Source organism: Electrona antarctica, assembly GCF_951216825.1.
Source record: "Electrona antarctica genome assembly, chromosome: 3".
Classification (NCBI taxonomy): Eukaryota; Metazoa; Chordata; class Actinopteri; order Myctophiformes; family Myctophidae; genus Electrona; species Electrona antarctica.
In genome coordinates, this window is record NC_136808.1 from 47338565 (window position 1) to 47353805 (window position 15241).

The window sequence follows — 15241 nt, forward strand, 5'->3', positions numbered from 1 at the left end:
CGCCCTGCGGGCTCGTTCCTTCAGCATCGCAGGCGTGCATCAATGACGTTAAACCACCCCCTCTTGTGTAATATTGCTTAATTAATACACTAATTAACACACACTAACGTAAACACAACTCAAATCATTAACACTGATTAATCGGGGAAAGATGGGCAGATGAAAGCTAATTTATGCATCAGAGAAACAGTACCACAAATGCAATGCATTTAAAAAGTACTGTGTGACACACTATATTTTTTTTAAAGCATAAATCAGACAGACAGACAGACAGACAGACAGACAGACAGACAGACAGACACGGCCTACCTTCTCGTCGAGGGCTTTGTGATGTTCGAAGAGGGACTTGAGGGCTTTGAGGACCTCCACCTCGCTGGAGACCCCTGCTGGCGACTGAGCCTGTCGCTTCACCACCGTCATCCTCAGACTGCGTTCATGACGAGATACCAAGCACTCCAGATGTTCGAGGAGGAGCTAAACACAATGATAACACCAACTATAAGACACTACAGATGTTCTAGAAGGAGCTAAACACAATGATAACACCAACTATAAGACACTCCAGATGTTCGAGGAGGAGCTAAACACAATGATAACACCAACTATAAGACACTACAGATGTTCGAGGAGGAGCTAAACACAATGATAACACCAACTATAAGACACTCCAGATGTTCGAGGACGAGCAAAACACAATGATAACACCAACTATAAGACACTCCAGATGTTCGAGGAGGAGCTAAACACAATGATAACACCAACTATAAGACACTCCAGATGTACTAGAAGGAGCTAAACACAATGATAACACCAACTATAAGACACTCCAGATGTTCTAGAAGGAGCTAAACACAATGATAACACCAACTATTTTATATCAACATTAACAGCATGTGTGGAGATTGTTCTGCTAAATTAAAGCTGAGAACTTGGGTGGCTCACACGTCCAGAGCTTTAGAATGCAGCTGTAATAAGACTGAGTGTGCGTGCGTGCGTGCGTGCGTTCCACTGACTCGCGTGTTGTTCCTCTCTGCCTTCAGCTCTGCGATCTCCTCCTCTTTCTCCAGCAGATGTTCTCGACAGATGTTCACCTCCTTTGTCAGAGCAGCAAACTCCTGAAACACAAAAACACACAACAGATGTTCAGCTCCTTGATCAGAGCAGCAAACTCCTGAAACACAAAAACACACAACACAACAGATGTTCAGCTCCTTGGTCAGAGCAGCAAACTCCTGCGACATGACAGAAGACACAGCGAGCATGAAGGTCTACTTCCTGACATCAGCAGGCCTACTTCCTGACATCAGCAGGTCTACTTCCTGACATCAGCAGGTCTACTTCCTGAACATCAGCAGGTCTACTTCCTAACATCAGCAGGTCTACTTCCTGAACATCAGCAGGTCTACTTCCTGAACATCAGCAGGTCAAGTTGTTAAAATCAGTCTGAATGCACAGATCGGATCTGGTCACTTGCAAACGGTAGTGTGAATTTCCGGGCCAAAAGATCGGATTTGAGAAAAAAAATGAATGAATTGAGAATGAATACAGGTGCAGGGCAGAGAGAGACAGAGAAGCGTTAGCGCTCTTAGGCCACACAGGTGTTTTTTGTTTGTTTTTTACAAAAACGCTTGCAGTCTCCGAGGCTAGTATCAGGTCTTCAGACCTTTCATTCACACAAGCCACTTCACTTCCCTGTACACACAATCTGAGCACTCCTCCAACATAAGGTCTCCTGTATGTTTTGTTAGCAAAATGCCTGACCGATAGTTGGTGTGTGGACACCCGTAGTACCCATGATGTTTTCGTAAATACGATATATCTAAAGGAGGTCAGCGTACACGTGTAAACGCTATAGAGGACATTCCCCAGTCTGACACCAGAAACAATGGAAAGAACAACTCTAATGTTTTTTCCAATAACATTGGTTTTCGCCATAGTTGCTCTATGAAGCAAAGCTGTGCTTGAAACCACACCATTATTGTTAACAGAACACAAGAGTTAAAAGATATCGATATAAAAACAGAAGCAGATTCAGGATCATTCTTGCTATTTTGATTGTATTACTACAGAGAAGTCATTGTATTTTACTAGTACAGACAATGTCTTAACTCCAGATAAGTATGTGTACTTTATTACTGCAGATTATGTCTTAAAAGGTATATTCAGTGATTTTACTTAATTCAAATATCACTTATTTTTCCTTTTTTTCTGGATAATCCTCCCTACTATAGAGTGTGCTGACCATATAAGGAGTTCCTCCCTGTCCCCAGTGAGCCCCTGGGGTCAAAAAACCCTAGTTTCAGTTTTGGTGGCGGGTGGCAAAGCCTTCATCCAATCAGGATGAGAGGGGCCTTCCTCCAATCATGATCAACTGGGGGCGGGCCTTGGTGCACATGCTGTTGGCCTGTTGCACTTCCCCCCCACTGTAGAGCGTGCATGTGCACATTTTGTTACCGGGGCGGACTGGGTGGTTTTCCAGATCACCCAAATCACTGAATGCTCCTTTAACTCCAGCTAGTCAAAGCATGCATGACGTCTCTGATGACATGTACTGAGGCTGGAAACACAAGGAGCTGCTTGTAGATCTGCTGTTTTTGGCAAAGAGACTTGGTGTAGGCGGGAGAAAGGAATCTGGGCACGTCATAAAGGGATCGCTTTGTAAGGAAAAAGAAAGGAGGCCGAGGATGGAGCCCTGGGGATGCCCAGTGGTCAACCTGTGTCTGAGGACACGCTCCTTTAAGAAAGGAGGCCGAGGATGGAGCCCTGGGGATGCCCAGTGGTCAACCTGTGTCTGAGGACACGCTCCTTTCTTTTGCTGTTAATAAAATACAATTAATGTCATAAAATGTTGATAATAAAGCAGAGAACGGAGAGATGGAAAAATATCTGATATCCTCCCCGATGGAAATGTTTGGACTGCAGCGTGTTTTAGTTTAATGTAGGAAACAAAAGGGTGTCTTTGCCAAGTTGTTCGCTTAACCCATTTTGGGCGGAACCCCTTTTGGTGTTTGGTGCATTATGTTATGCTTTAGCTATTGAAAAATAGCAGATCTACAAGCTCATAGCGCGAGAACACTCGTCTTTTCATTGAGTCACAACTCGCTCATTTAAAAAAATGCAAAGTTATATGTAAACTACGGAATTAGGGCTTTCATTTGGTATATAGATCGTGTGTGTAGGCACGCGTGTCGTGCACCGCTCTACCAAATTTGGCACGGCTTACGGGTGCTTTTAAACTTCACTATCGACTTCCCAAATGTATGTGCACACACACACACCACACACCACACACCACACACACACACACACACACACACACACACACACACACACACACACACACACACACACACACACACACACACACACACACACACACACACACACACACACACACACACACACACACACTTCAAATATCATTATTTTGGGGGTCCACATCTCAAGCATATTATTTGTTTATTCTTTTTTCTTTGGGGGGGGGGGTCGTGACCCTTGAGGTAAACAATGGACCAATAAAGAAAGCAGTAGCACTAGGGCTACAGATATACGACGGCAGTGTCAACGAGCAGTGAGTCAAACAATGACACTTGCCTCAGAGTTAGTGAAATATAATAACTCAGACTGCAGTACGAGTTAGCGAAATATAATAACTCAGACTGCAGTACGAGTTAGTGAAATATAAGCACGTGGTCATACACGGACGTGTGTCGGGAAATGGGGCCGATGCGTTGAGTTTTCAGGAGCTACAGACATACACTGAGGAGGAGGCAGGGGGGAGGGGGGGGAGGAGGAGGGGTGGGGGGGTGGGAGGAGGAGGAAGAAGTAGAATAAGTAGGTCGGGAGTGGCTTATATTCTGTATCAGCCGGTAACACGCATTACAATGCCCTATAGACCCCTGGGAGACGGAGTCTATCCCTGTTAGAATGCCCTATAGACGCCTGGGAGCCGGAGTTTATCCCCGTTAGAATGTGCTAGACCCCTGGGAGATGGAGTCTATCCACGTTACAATGTGCTAGACCCCTGGGAGATGGAGTCTGTCCCCGTTACAATGACCTCTGGGAGATGGAGTCTGTCCCTGCTACAATGTGCTAGACCATTGGGAGATGGAGTCTATCCCAGTTGCAATGCCCTATAGACCCCTGGGAGATGGAGTCTGTCCCTGCTACAATGTGCTATAGACCTCTGGGAGATGGAGTCTATCCCCGTTACAATGTGCTAGACCCCTGGGAGATGGAGTCTATCCCCGTTACAATGTGCTAGACCCCTGGGAGATGGAGTCTATCCCCGTTACAATGTGCTAGACCCCTGGGAGATGGAGTCTATCCCTGTTACAATGTGCTAGACCCCTGGGAGATGGAGTCTATCCCTGTTACAATGTGCTAGACCCCTGGGAGATGGAGTCTATCCCCGTTACAATGTGCTAGACACCTGGGAGATGGAGTCTATCCCCGATACAATGTGCAAGACCCCTGGGAGATGGAGTCTATCACCGTTACAATGTGCTAGACCCCTGGAAGATGGATTGCTGAGGTGGAGCGCCACACCTACCAGCAGCTCCAAAGTACTTCCCGCACGACTTGCCGCACTAGAGCCCTTCACCGGGTCCCCCGACTCCTAAATTAGTGCGAGTGTACCAGAGACCCGCACGGGTCGGAGCCGTGTGTTATCATATTCACTCGGGCAGGGTCGGAATTGGACATATCCCCCTCGGAACTCGGGCCTGTCAATCATTATGTGTAATACCTGAGTGGATCCGAGGAGACCCGTAGGCTAGTGTGTGTGTGTGTGTGACGTGTGTGCATACTTTTTTTTGTTGTTGCAAAGGTTAATAAAATATTCAATCAGTGTGTGATTGTAGCCTACAGTATGTCAGTCTGTCTATGTCGCTGGGGACACAGGCATCAGTAAGCAGGAGCTGGGGATGGCAATGAAGGACCGGGAAGTCTGGCGTGATATTGTGAAATCCACGATCTTGACCGCGGTCGAAAAATGATGATGATGTCAGTCTGACTCTGACTGTAGAAACTCTTTCGCTCTGTCCGTGCATGTGCGCGATGCTGCGCTGCGGAGGAAAAAAACGTTGGAACTGAAGTTCTGTTTAACATGTGGGCTGACCTAGGATAAGTTATGCTGGTTTAGGATCAGCAGTGCAAGACGTACCACGCAATGGAAGCCCCGTCCTGGCTTGCCTTGCGATGATTTGAATGAAATCACCGGCGTTTAATTCTACTTTATATCACGGATCCCGACAACAGTACGGTTGACCTCAACTAGGTGAAAGCAAACTAGCAAAGCTCAACGAAAATTAATATAAGAAGGTTAAAGCAACCTTGGCAACTGTCTTGTGCGTATCCCCACACGTGGATAAAGAAGAGACCAGAGAGAAGAGAGTGTGGTGCCTTGTTAATATTCCAATCAGCCAAGATCGGTACATGCATCTGCTAAAACTCTGGTAATATGTCAGAGATTAATTTCGGATTTCGGAACTGACGTTGTGGTCCAAAGGCGAGAGCTCTACCGGTCCCGACTGAGCTTCCCGAACACACAAGAATATATATAAACAAAAAAACTAAACAAAAAGTAATAGTAATACCACCAACCATCAATCAGAAAAAGGAGGAGCAACTAAGCACACTGATTATGCCCTTAGTTGGAGGAGGAGGAGGCGGCCCCTGGAATGTTTGTGCATTCCAATGGAAGGTTACACACATGGAGAGAGGGGAGGGCGGAGAAATGTACTGCCCCTTCTGAAATTATAAACGTGTGTAGCCGATGAAACACAATGGCTTTGCAGTTTGTGCGTTGATGAGAGACCACTCAGACCAGGCAAGATAAACACATTTTGCTGTCCATAAACGCCCTGTTTTCAGAACCGTCACATTATCCCCTTTATACTCTGCATAAAGCAGACTGTCTCTCTGCATAAAGCAGACTGTCTCTCTGCATGAAGCAGACTGTCTCTCTGCATAAAGCAGTCTGTCTCTCTGCATGAAGCAGACTGTCTCTCTGCATAAAGCAGACTGTCTCTCTGCATGAAGCAGACTGTCTCTCTGCATAAAGCAGACTGTCTCTCTGCATAAAGCAGTCTGTCTCTCTGCATGAAGCAGACTGTCTCTCTGCATAAAGCAGACTGTCTCTCTGCATAAAGCAGACTGTCTCTCTGCATAAAGCAGTCTGTCTCTCTGCATAAAGCAGACTGTCTCTCTGCATAAAGCAGACTGTCTCTCTGCAAAAAGCAGTCTGTCTCTCTGCATAAAGCAGACTGTCTCTCTGCATAAAGCAGACTGTCTCTCTGCATAAAGCAGACTGTCTCTCTGCATAAAGCAGACTGTCTCTCTGCATGAAGCAGACTGTCTCTCTGCATAAAGCAGACTGTCTCTCTGCATAAAGCAGACTGTCTCTCTGCATAAAGCAGACTGTCTCTCTGCATAAAGCAGACTGTCTCTCTGCATAAAGCAGACTGTCTCTCTGCATAAAGCAGACTGTCTCTCTGCATAAAGCAGACTGTCTCTCTGCATGAAGCAGTCTGTCTCTCTGCATGAAGCAGTCTGTCTCTCTGCATGAAGCAGACTGTCTCTCTGCATAAAGCAGCTGCAATCAATCTAACGACCAATTGAGGTTTTGCTCCGACGGACATACACCGGTGTTGCACGGCGCGCCCCCAAATGTATCCATGTATCGTTCTGCCCTGTGTTCTCAGCTTGTAGATCTGCTCTGACACGATGCACCGTGATAAGACTTGTAGATCAGCTCTGACATGATGCACCGTGGTAAGACTTGTAGATCTGCTCTGATACAATGCACCGTGGTAAGACTTGTAGATCTGCTCTGATACAATGCACCGTGGTAAGACTTGTAGATCTGCTCTGATACAATGCACCGTGGTAAGACTTGTAGATCTGCTCTGATACAATGCACCGTGGTAAGACTTGTAGATCTGCTCTGATACAATGCACCGTGGTAAGACTTGTAGATCTGCTCTGATACAATGCACCGTGGTAAGACTTGTAGATCTGCTCTGATACAATGCACCGTGGTAAGACTTGTACAGTAGATCAGCTCTGACATGATGCACCGTGGTAAGACTTGTACAGTAGATCAGCTCTGACATGATGCACCGTGGTAAGACTTGTACAGTAGATCAGCTCTGACATGATACACCGTGGTAAGACTTGTACAGTAGATCAGCTCTGACATGATACACCGTGGTAAGACTTGTAGATCTGCTCTGATACAATGCACCGTGGTAAGCCTCTCAGACCCATTTGATGACATTTAGCCTCTCAGACCCACAACTAAAGGACACATTTCTATGCTGTACTGATGTTGGTACCATTAGGAGAGAAAACATTTGGTTGATCAAAATAACAATTATTCTACATTCTCTAATTGTGTATTCTTGGAAAATTAACTTAAGTAATGCAGATGTTTAACAATAATACTCTTGAAAGTGTAAAATTAAAGTGTAAAATTTACACTCTCAAGAGTTAAAGATCTATAAGGGTCCATTTGGTTACTAACTCTCCATCATTTAGCGGGGGACCACCTGGAACCTCCTCAAGGACCACTGGTTGAAAACCACTGGTCTGGTGTGTTGATATAGTGTGTACTGTCCAGTGAGTCCAGACCGACTCATACAGTTTGTACTTGGAAGGAATTCATGGAATGTAGTTTGTGAGGCCGAGGTGACATTGACCTTTGACCTGGTACTTCAGGACTAATCGGTTCATACTTTGGGTCTAAACCAAGTGGACGTGTAGTGCCAAAATGTCATTAAAATCCCTCGTGGCATTCCTGAGACGCCGGCCTTTCAACCAGTTAACCCGAATCATAATGCCATCTGCTGTCCTGCTAGCCTAACGGGGAGAAACATTATTTTCCTGCAATAAAAAATGTACCAAATTACCAGAGACGGGTGATTTTGTGTCTATCTGTGTCCTGGGAATGCTGTGTGAATATTGGGTGAGAGCATACGTTTGCTTGGGGTGAGAGAGTACAGTACGCTTGCATGGGTGTGCATATCAAAAGCTCCACATGGATTTGTTCTAAAGATGAACTGTTTCAACGCCATGCCCGAGAGAACGAGATTTGATTAAGACAAAATGTCCAAAGTAAGTCAGCCACCGGTGTCGCTTATAAAAAACCCTGCACTGAACTCAACTCTAACTCTAAATAACTGGTCAATGTATATTATTTGGGACTATAGAGCGCCGCAGTCCCGCCCTCTTTCATGACGACGCCAGGCCCAGGAAATAATTCCCAATGCATTTTCCCCATAGACATTTCAAAACGTATTTATTGAAAGACCTTTTAAGCGTCGTACGAAGCCAACTGGAGTTGTGACAAATAATGACAACAAACACAATATTTTGGACCAAACAAGTTATTACAAAGAAGAAAAACAAAAAAGAAAAGTGTTGTAACCTGCCATTTTTTCTACTTTCTAATTATTTGTTTGGCCCAAAACATTGTGTTTATTGTCATGACTTGTCACGACAAGAGTTGGCTTTGTCCGCAGTGTAAACGTCTTTAAATAAATACTTTTTGAAAAGTCTATGAGGAAAATGAACAGGGATTTATTTTCCGGGTCTCTCGAGGGGGCTGGACTGTGACGCTCTATATAAGCCCCATCTAACTCTTCAATGTATTTTATTTGGGACTATATAAGCACCATCTAACTCTCAATGTATTTTATTTGGGACTATATAAGCCCTACTGCAGGGGTGCCCAAAACGTTTGCGATCTACCAACAAAGGCTGTGCAGGTAGATCACATGACAAGCCTCTAAAGCAGACTTGGCAACCTGACTGTAGAAAGTAACAGTACAGTAAAGAACTTGGGGGGGGGGGGGGGGGGGGGGTCATTGACTCTGAATTGAATTTAAATTCACACATCGTGTTACCAAGATTGCCTTTTTTCACCTTAGAAATATTGCACAAATCAGAGCCTATTTGTCATTGGACGATGCAAAAACGCTGATCCACGCCTTTGTTTTTTCTCGGCTTGATTACCGCAATCAGCGCAATGCACTTTTTTCTGGACTGCCAACTGCGTGGAACAAACTCCCACTATTCCTTCAACAGGCAGCCTCTGTAGACATTTTTAAAGCACAGCTCAAGACCTACTTCTACACTCTTGCTTTTTGTTGATCTTTTAAATTCCTTTTTATTCATGTCCTCACTGTATTGCATTACTGCTATTATAATAATGTTTATGCATTGATTTATTGCATTCTTTCTTTCTCCATTGCTCTGTACAGTACTTTGAGCTGCATTTCATGTCATGAAAGGTGCTATACTACAAATAAAGTTATTATTATTATTATTAAAGAATATTTAATTTAAAGATTGACATCAAAAGGGCCTGTTAGCTCAAACCCACAATGCAATATTTTGTTTTCAAGAGTGTTGCTGTGCACAAAAATGTTGGTAGCATTACAAATTAAATACAAAAGACTCAAGCCATTCCATTTATCCCCCTCTATTTCCCATTCCAAGTGCATTTGTCTTATATTCAACGCCAGCTCCGCTATTCCAAAGCCCCCTCAGGTACATATTAAACTATTTTCAGCATAGAATATATATTTTTTGGGTGGGTAGGCCCTACTGGCATCATTCCATACCGTCTGCACTCCTACTCTCAAACTGAACGTTGCTATGGCAGGAATGTGTTCTCAAACACTTCTCAAGATATGCAAAGAAGCGACATTCATGCATAGATGCATACATACATTCATGCATGCATTGAGATGTGTGTACAGTATAATTTATAATTATGGTGAGTCCACACCAATAATGTGGTCAGTCCAGAGACTCCAGACCCAAATGGCAGAGCTCTGCAACTGTCATAGACTTGCATTTGGCGATGCCAATACCAGCATTTTAGGCAGTTACTTAGTATATGAAGCTTTTCCCATACCGGTGGCATCGTATTGGAACAACAACTCTACATGAAGCTTTTCCCATACCGGTGGCATCGTATTGGAACAACAACTCTACATGAAGCTTTTCCCATACCGGTGGCATCGTATTGGAACAACCACTCTACATGAAGCTTTTCCCATACCGGTGGCATCGTATTGGAACAACAACTCTATATGAAGCTTTTCCCATACCGGTAGCATCGTATTGGAACAACAACTCTACATGAAGCTTTTCCCATACCGGTGGCATCGTATTGGAACAACAACTCTACATGAAGCTTTTCCCATACCGGTGGCATCGTATTGGAACAACAACTCTACATGAAGCTTTTCCCATACCAGTGGAATCGTATTGGAACAACACAAACAAGTGTGTCAGCCTAACTGAGAGTGGCACCGTGGTGCTGAGCTGTCTAGAAAGGTTTTAAAAAGTTGTTAAAGGTGTTAACCCATTCAGGACGGGAAGCCCTTTTGGTGTTTTAAGCATTATGTTATACTTTAGCTATTGAAAAATAGCAGATCTACTACAAAAACCATGACAATGTGGCGCATCTAGTCTACATGAAGTCTACATGAAGCTGTTCCCATACCGGTGGCATCGTATTGGAAGAACAAGTCTACATGAAGCTTTTCCCATGCCGGTGGCATCGTATTGGAACAACAACTCTACATGAAGCTTTTCCCATACCGGTGGCATCGTATTGGAACAACAACTCTACATGAAGCTTTTCCCATACCGGTGGCATCGTATTGGAACAACAACTCTACATGAAGCTTTTCCCATACCGGTGGCATCGTATTGGAACAACAACTCTACATGAAGCTTTTCCCTTACTGGTGGAATCGTATTGGAACAACAACTCTACATGAAGCTTTTCCCATACCAGTGGCATCGTATTGGAACAACAACTCTACATGAAGCTTTTCCCATACCGGTGGCATCGTATTGGAACAACAACTCTACACAACACAAACAAGTGTGTCAGCCTATCTGAGAGTGGCACCGTGGTGCTGAGCTGAAAAAGTTGTTAAAGGTGTTAACCCATTCAGGACGGGAAGCCCTTTTGGTGTTTTAAGCATTATGTTATACTTTAGCTATTGAAAAATAGCAGATCTACTACAAAAAACGTGAAAACGTTTTTAACTTTGCTTCTGGGGGGGTCCCTGGAACAACATATTTTCAGATGGGGGTCAGCAGCCAATTACATATAATTTCTGGGGTCCTTAACATGAAATAGTTTGAGAACCACAGATACAGAAACATAGGTCTTTCAGAAAACTGTCATGATTTAGAAGACATTTGTAGAATTTGGTCTCGGGTCTAAATGAGTTAAAAACAGAAGGTGTGTCAGCGTAGCAGAAGCAGCGCGGTTTGGGCTACCTCTGCAGGTTTTAAAAGGTGTTGAGCTACAGGTTTATGTAACCACCTGTGGGCAGAGCAGTGTTCAGCTGCCTCTGCAGGGAGTCTCTCTCGTGGCTGACTTTGTGCAGCTTGCCCTGGGGTCAGGCCCAGGGTCTATTAAAGGTCTTAAAGGTGTTAAAGGTAATAAAAGGTATTAAAAGGTTGGTACCTGGGGCAGGGCGGTGTTGAGCTGCCTCTGCAGGGAGTCCCTCTCGTGGCTGACCTCGTGCAGCTTGCCCTGGGTCAGGCCAAGGTTCTCCTGGCTCTCTCGCAGCGTGTCCAGCAGCCGGTCCCTCTCCTCCAGCATGGACACCATCAGGGACTCAAAGTGACCCTCGGAGTCAGACTGCAGGGGAGAGCCGGACCCGCGGCCACCCCCTCCCCCCCCGCCGGGCCCCTCGGCCTCGCTGATGGTGGGCATCACCTCGCACATCATCTGGAGAGACAGAGAGAGGAAGAATTAGAATAATAGAGGGTATGCGCGTGACATCATCATCAAACCCAGTAGTTATGCAGGAACGCTTACGGAGTGGCAAAAAACGACTTTCTGGCCTTGACAGCACATACATCCAAACAGAAAAGTCTGATTGCATTAAACAATGATAAACTCACTTTGCCACTCGATTTTGCCATTCACTTTATGCATGCGCATACCCTCTATACACGACCGCGGTCGAGATCATGGACTTCACAATGCCACGCCAGACTTCCCGGTCCTTCATTGCCATCCCCAGTTCCTGCCTACTGATCATGCATGTGTCCCTAGCGATGACATCAGGGAACGACAGTTTTCTACCTGAGGGTCTGCTTTGAGGTAGGATTCCAGAGAAGAGGAGAAGATATAACCTCATTGTCAGCTCTGTAGCAGTGGCCAGCAAACAGTGTTCTTCTGGACTAGTGAAGAAACACACAGTATACACACTCATTTGCCCAATCAGCACCATCAGTTTTTTGGGGAGGGGTGTTGTGGCTTTGCCCCCTTTTTTTCCTGACCTCAATTTAGCTGTTATGCAAATCAATTCCTCCCCACACACATTTATGTGTGTTGTCACTGCTGTTATATCCTGCTGGCTCACCTGCCAGTGAGAAGCCCCCACCGGGAGGACGTACTGTTGTATCCTACTGGCTCACCTACCAGTGAGGCGCCCCCACCGGGAGGACATACTGTTGTATCCTACTGGCTCACCTGTCAGTGAGGAGCCCCCACCGGGAGGACGTACTGTTGTATCCTATACTGGCTCACCTACCAGTGAGGAGCCCCCACCGGGAGGACATACTGTTGTATCCTATACTGACTCACCTGCCAGTGAGGAGCCCCCACCGGGAGGACATACTGTTGTATTATACTGGCTCACCTACCAGTGAGGAGCCCCCATCGGGAGGACATACTGTTGTATCCTACTGGCTCACCTGCCAGTGAGGAGCCCCCACCGGGATGACATACTGTTGTATCCTATACTGACTCACCTGCCAGTGAGGAGCCCCCACCGGGAGGACATACTGTTGTATTCTACTGGCTCACCTGCCAGTGAGGAGCCCACACGGGAGGACATACTGTTGTATTCTACTGGCTCACCTGCCAGTGAGGAGCGCCCACCGGGAGAACATACCGTTATATTCTACTGACTCACCTGCCAGTGAGGAGCCCCCACCGGGAGAACATACCGTTATATTCTACTGACTCACCTGCCAGTGAGGAGCCCCCACCGGGAGAACATACCATTATATTCTACTGACTCACCTGCCAGTGAGGAGCTCCCACCGGGAGAACATACCGTTATATTCTACTGACTCACCTGCCAGTGAGGAGCCCCCACCGGGAGAACATACCATTATATTCTACTGACTCACCTGCCAGTGAGGAGCTCCCACCGGGAGAACATAATGTTATATTCTACTGACTCACTTGCCAGTGAGGAGCCCCCACCGGGAGGTGGGGGACTAAATATACTGACAATTGTGTCAACAAATAAAAACTAGACTAAAATGTTCTCTAGGACTATGGTTTGCTTCCTGCCTAGGGTCCTTCTACGCCTCACCAAAATGAAATCAACACTGGTAGTACCGTAGTTTTAGTTTTTTCCCCCCTGTAGTACCCAGGATGGAATTGGCTGCTGTTGTTATGTCGACCAAATTAACCCCTCTGGGATTTATAGCATGGTTATCTGATCGTCTTATCTTAGGAGACAACAGCAACACACAGGGGATCAGCTGTTAATGAGTAGTAAGGAAAACCAGGCAATTACGCCAACAAAGAAAGAAGGCTGCTTAAATTAAGCAATATTACACGAGAGGGTGTGCTTTACCGTTATTGACGGCACGCCATGCGTTACTGCTACTACGACTAGGAAACGCGGAAGTGTTAGTAGTCGGTTAGTAGTAATTTTTATTTATTCCTAGATCAGTAGTTCTCAAATATTGTAATGGCATTAATAATTGTTACAGTGCTGCTACAAGTACAATTATAGTGTAAATAGTAGAGTAAGTACAATACAACAGTCATGCATCAACTGAAGAACTCAAAATGAAACATTAAATATCATCATGCAGTGATAAATAAAAATGTGATTTATTTTTTAAGTTCTTTGCCTGTTTTCATTGCAGCTCAAAAGGCTTCAGAACACACAGAGAAACCCCCAGACCACAGAATATCCACTGAACGCACAGGTCCAAGCAACGCAGTCTTATCTGGTTCTTGGGGTTTGTTAACACCGACTGCACTGCTGCCTGCTGCTGCTGCGTCGCCGCGCAGTCACAAGAGGAAGAGTCCAACGTAACAGCAGGCATTGACACTAAGAGTTGCCCACCTGCCCCTGGCAGGTAAATAAAACACTAAAGGTTGACCACCTGCCCCTGGTGGGTAAATAAAACACTAAGGGTTGCCCACCTGCCCCTGGCAGGTAAATAAAACACTAAAGGTTGACCACCTGCCCCTGGTGGGTAAATAAAACACTAAGGGTTGCCCACCTGCCCCTGGCAGGTAAATAAAACACTAAGGGTTGCCCACCTGCCCCTGGCAGGTAAATAAAACACTAAGGGCTGCCAACCTGCCCCTGGCAGGTAAATAACACACTAAGGGTTGACCACCTGCCCCTGGCAGGTAAATAAAACACTATGGGTTGACCACCTGCCCCTGGCAGGTAAATAAAACACTAAGGGTTGCCCACCTGCCCCTGGCAGGTAAATAAAACACTAAGGGCTGCCAACCTGCCCCTGGCAAGCAAATAAAAGACTAAAGGTTGACCACCTGCCTCTGGCAGGTAAATAAACACTAAGGGTTGCCCACCTGGTGGAGTTTGCTTTCAGGTTTCCCGATCGGGCAAGTGCTCGTTTTAGAGGGGACGTCTGCTCTATAAACACAACACGAGATATCGGTCTATAGTATCAACACCTGAACATGACTCCAGAGCGCTCTGTCTTCTGTTCTGTGGAATGTAAAACAGGAGCACTGTTTACCTATAATGTGCTGTTTTCACTGTTGCTACACAAATATATAAGAACAAGTGTGAACCCATCGAGGTATGACATGTTTTATCACAGCCCCAGAAAGTTTTTTTTAACTGTTAAATTGAACGTTTTTTTTTTTACCATTTTATAATGGCCTGTACTTGTCCTGTAACAACTGTAAATGATGCACCGATGGACAGACACTGACAGTGGAATTACAAGCACTTCCTTTCCTACCCCCCTAAGGGGCTTACAGGGCCTGACTGTAGACAGACAGACAGACAGACAGACAGACAGAAGTCATCATGTGACCGAGGCTGGATTTAACATACCTAAGAAGACATTTACAATTCAACAACCATCTGCAGAATGAGAACACACACACACACACACACACACACACACACACACACACACACACACACACGCCTTATTATTCATTGCATCATTACAATGCCAGAGGGCA

At 45.5% G+C, this 15241-nt stretch overlaps 1 protein-coding gene across 3 annotated transcripts in view; it reads right to left on the reverse strand.

The window, feature by feature from the left end:
• Positions 1-15241, reverse strand: part of ppfia1 (PTPRF interacting protein alpha 1) — a 72672-nt gene that overhangs the window by 44843 nt on the left and 12588 nt on the right. For all 3 annotated transcript variants that reach the window (XM_079496816.1, XM_079496817.1, XM_079496815.1), the window contains exons 2-4: positions 11498-11764; positions 1014-1115; positions 310-474 (exon numbers count right to left, since the gene is read on the reverse strand). In XM_079496816.1, coding sequence (XP_079352942.1) covers positions 310-474; positions 1014-1115; positions 11498-11764 — 534 coding nt within the window. The remainder of the gene's footprint in view (positions 1-309; positions 475-1013; positions 1116-11497; positions 11765-15241) is intronic.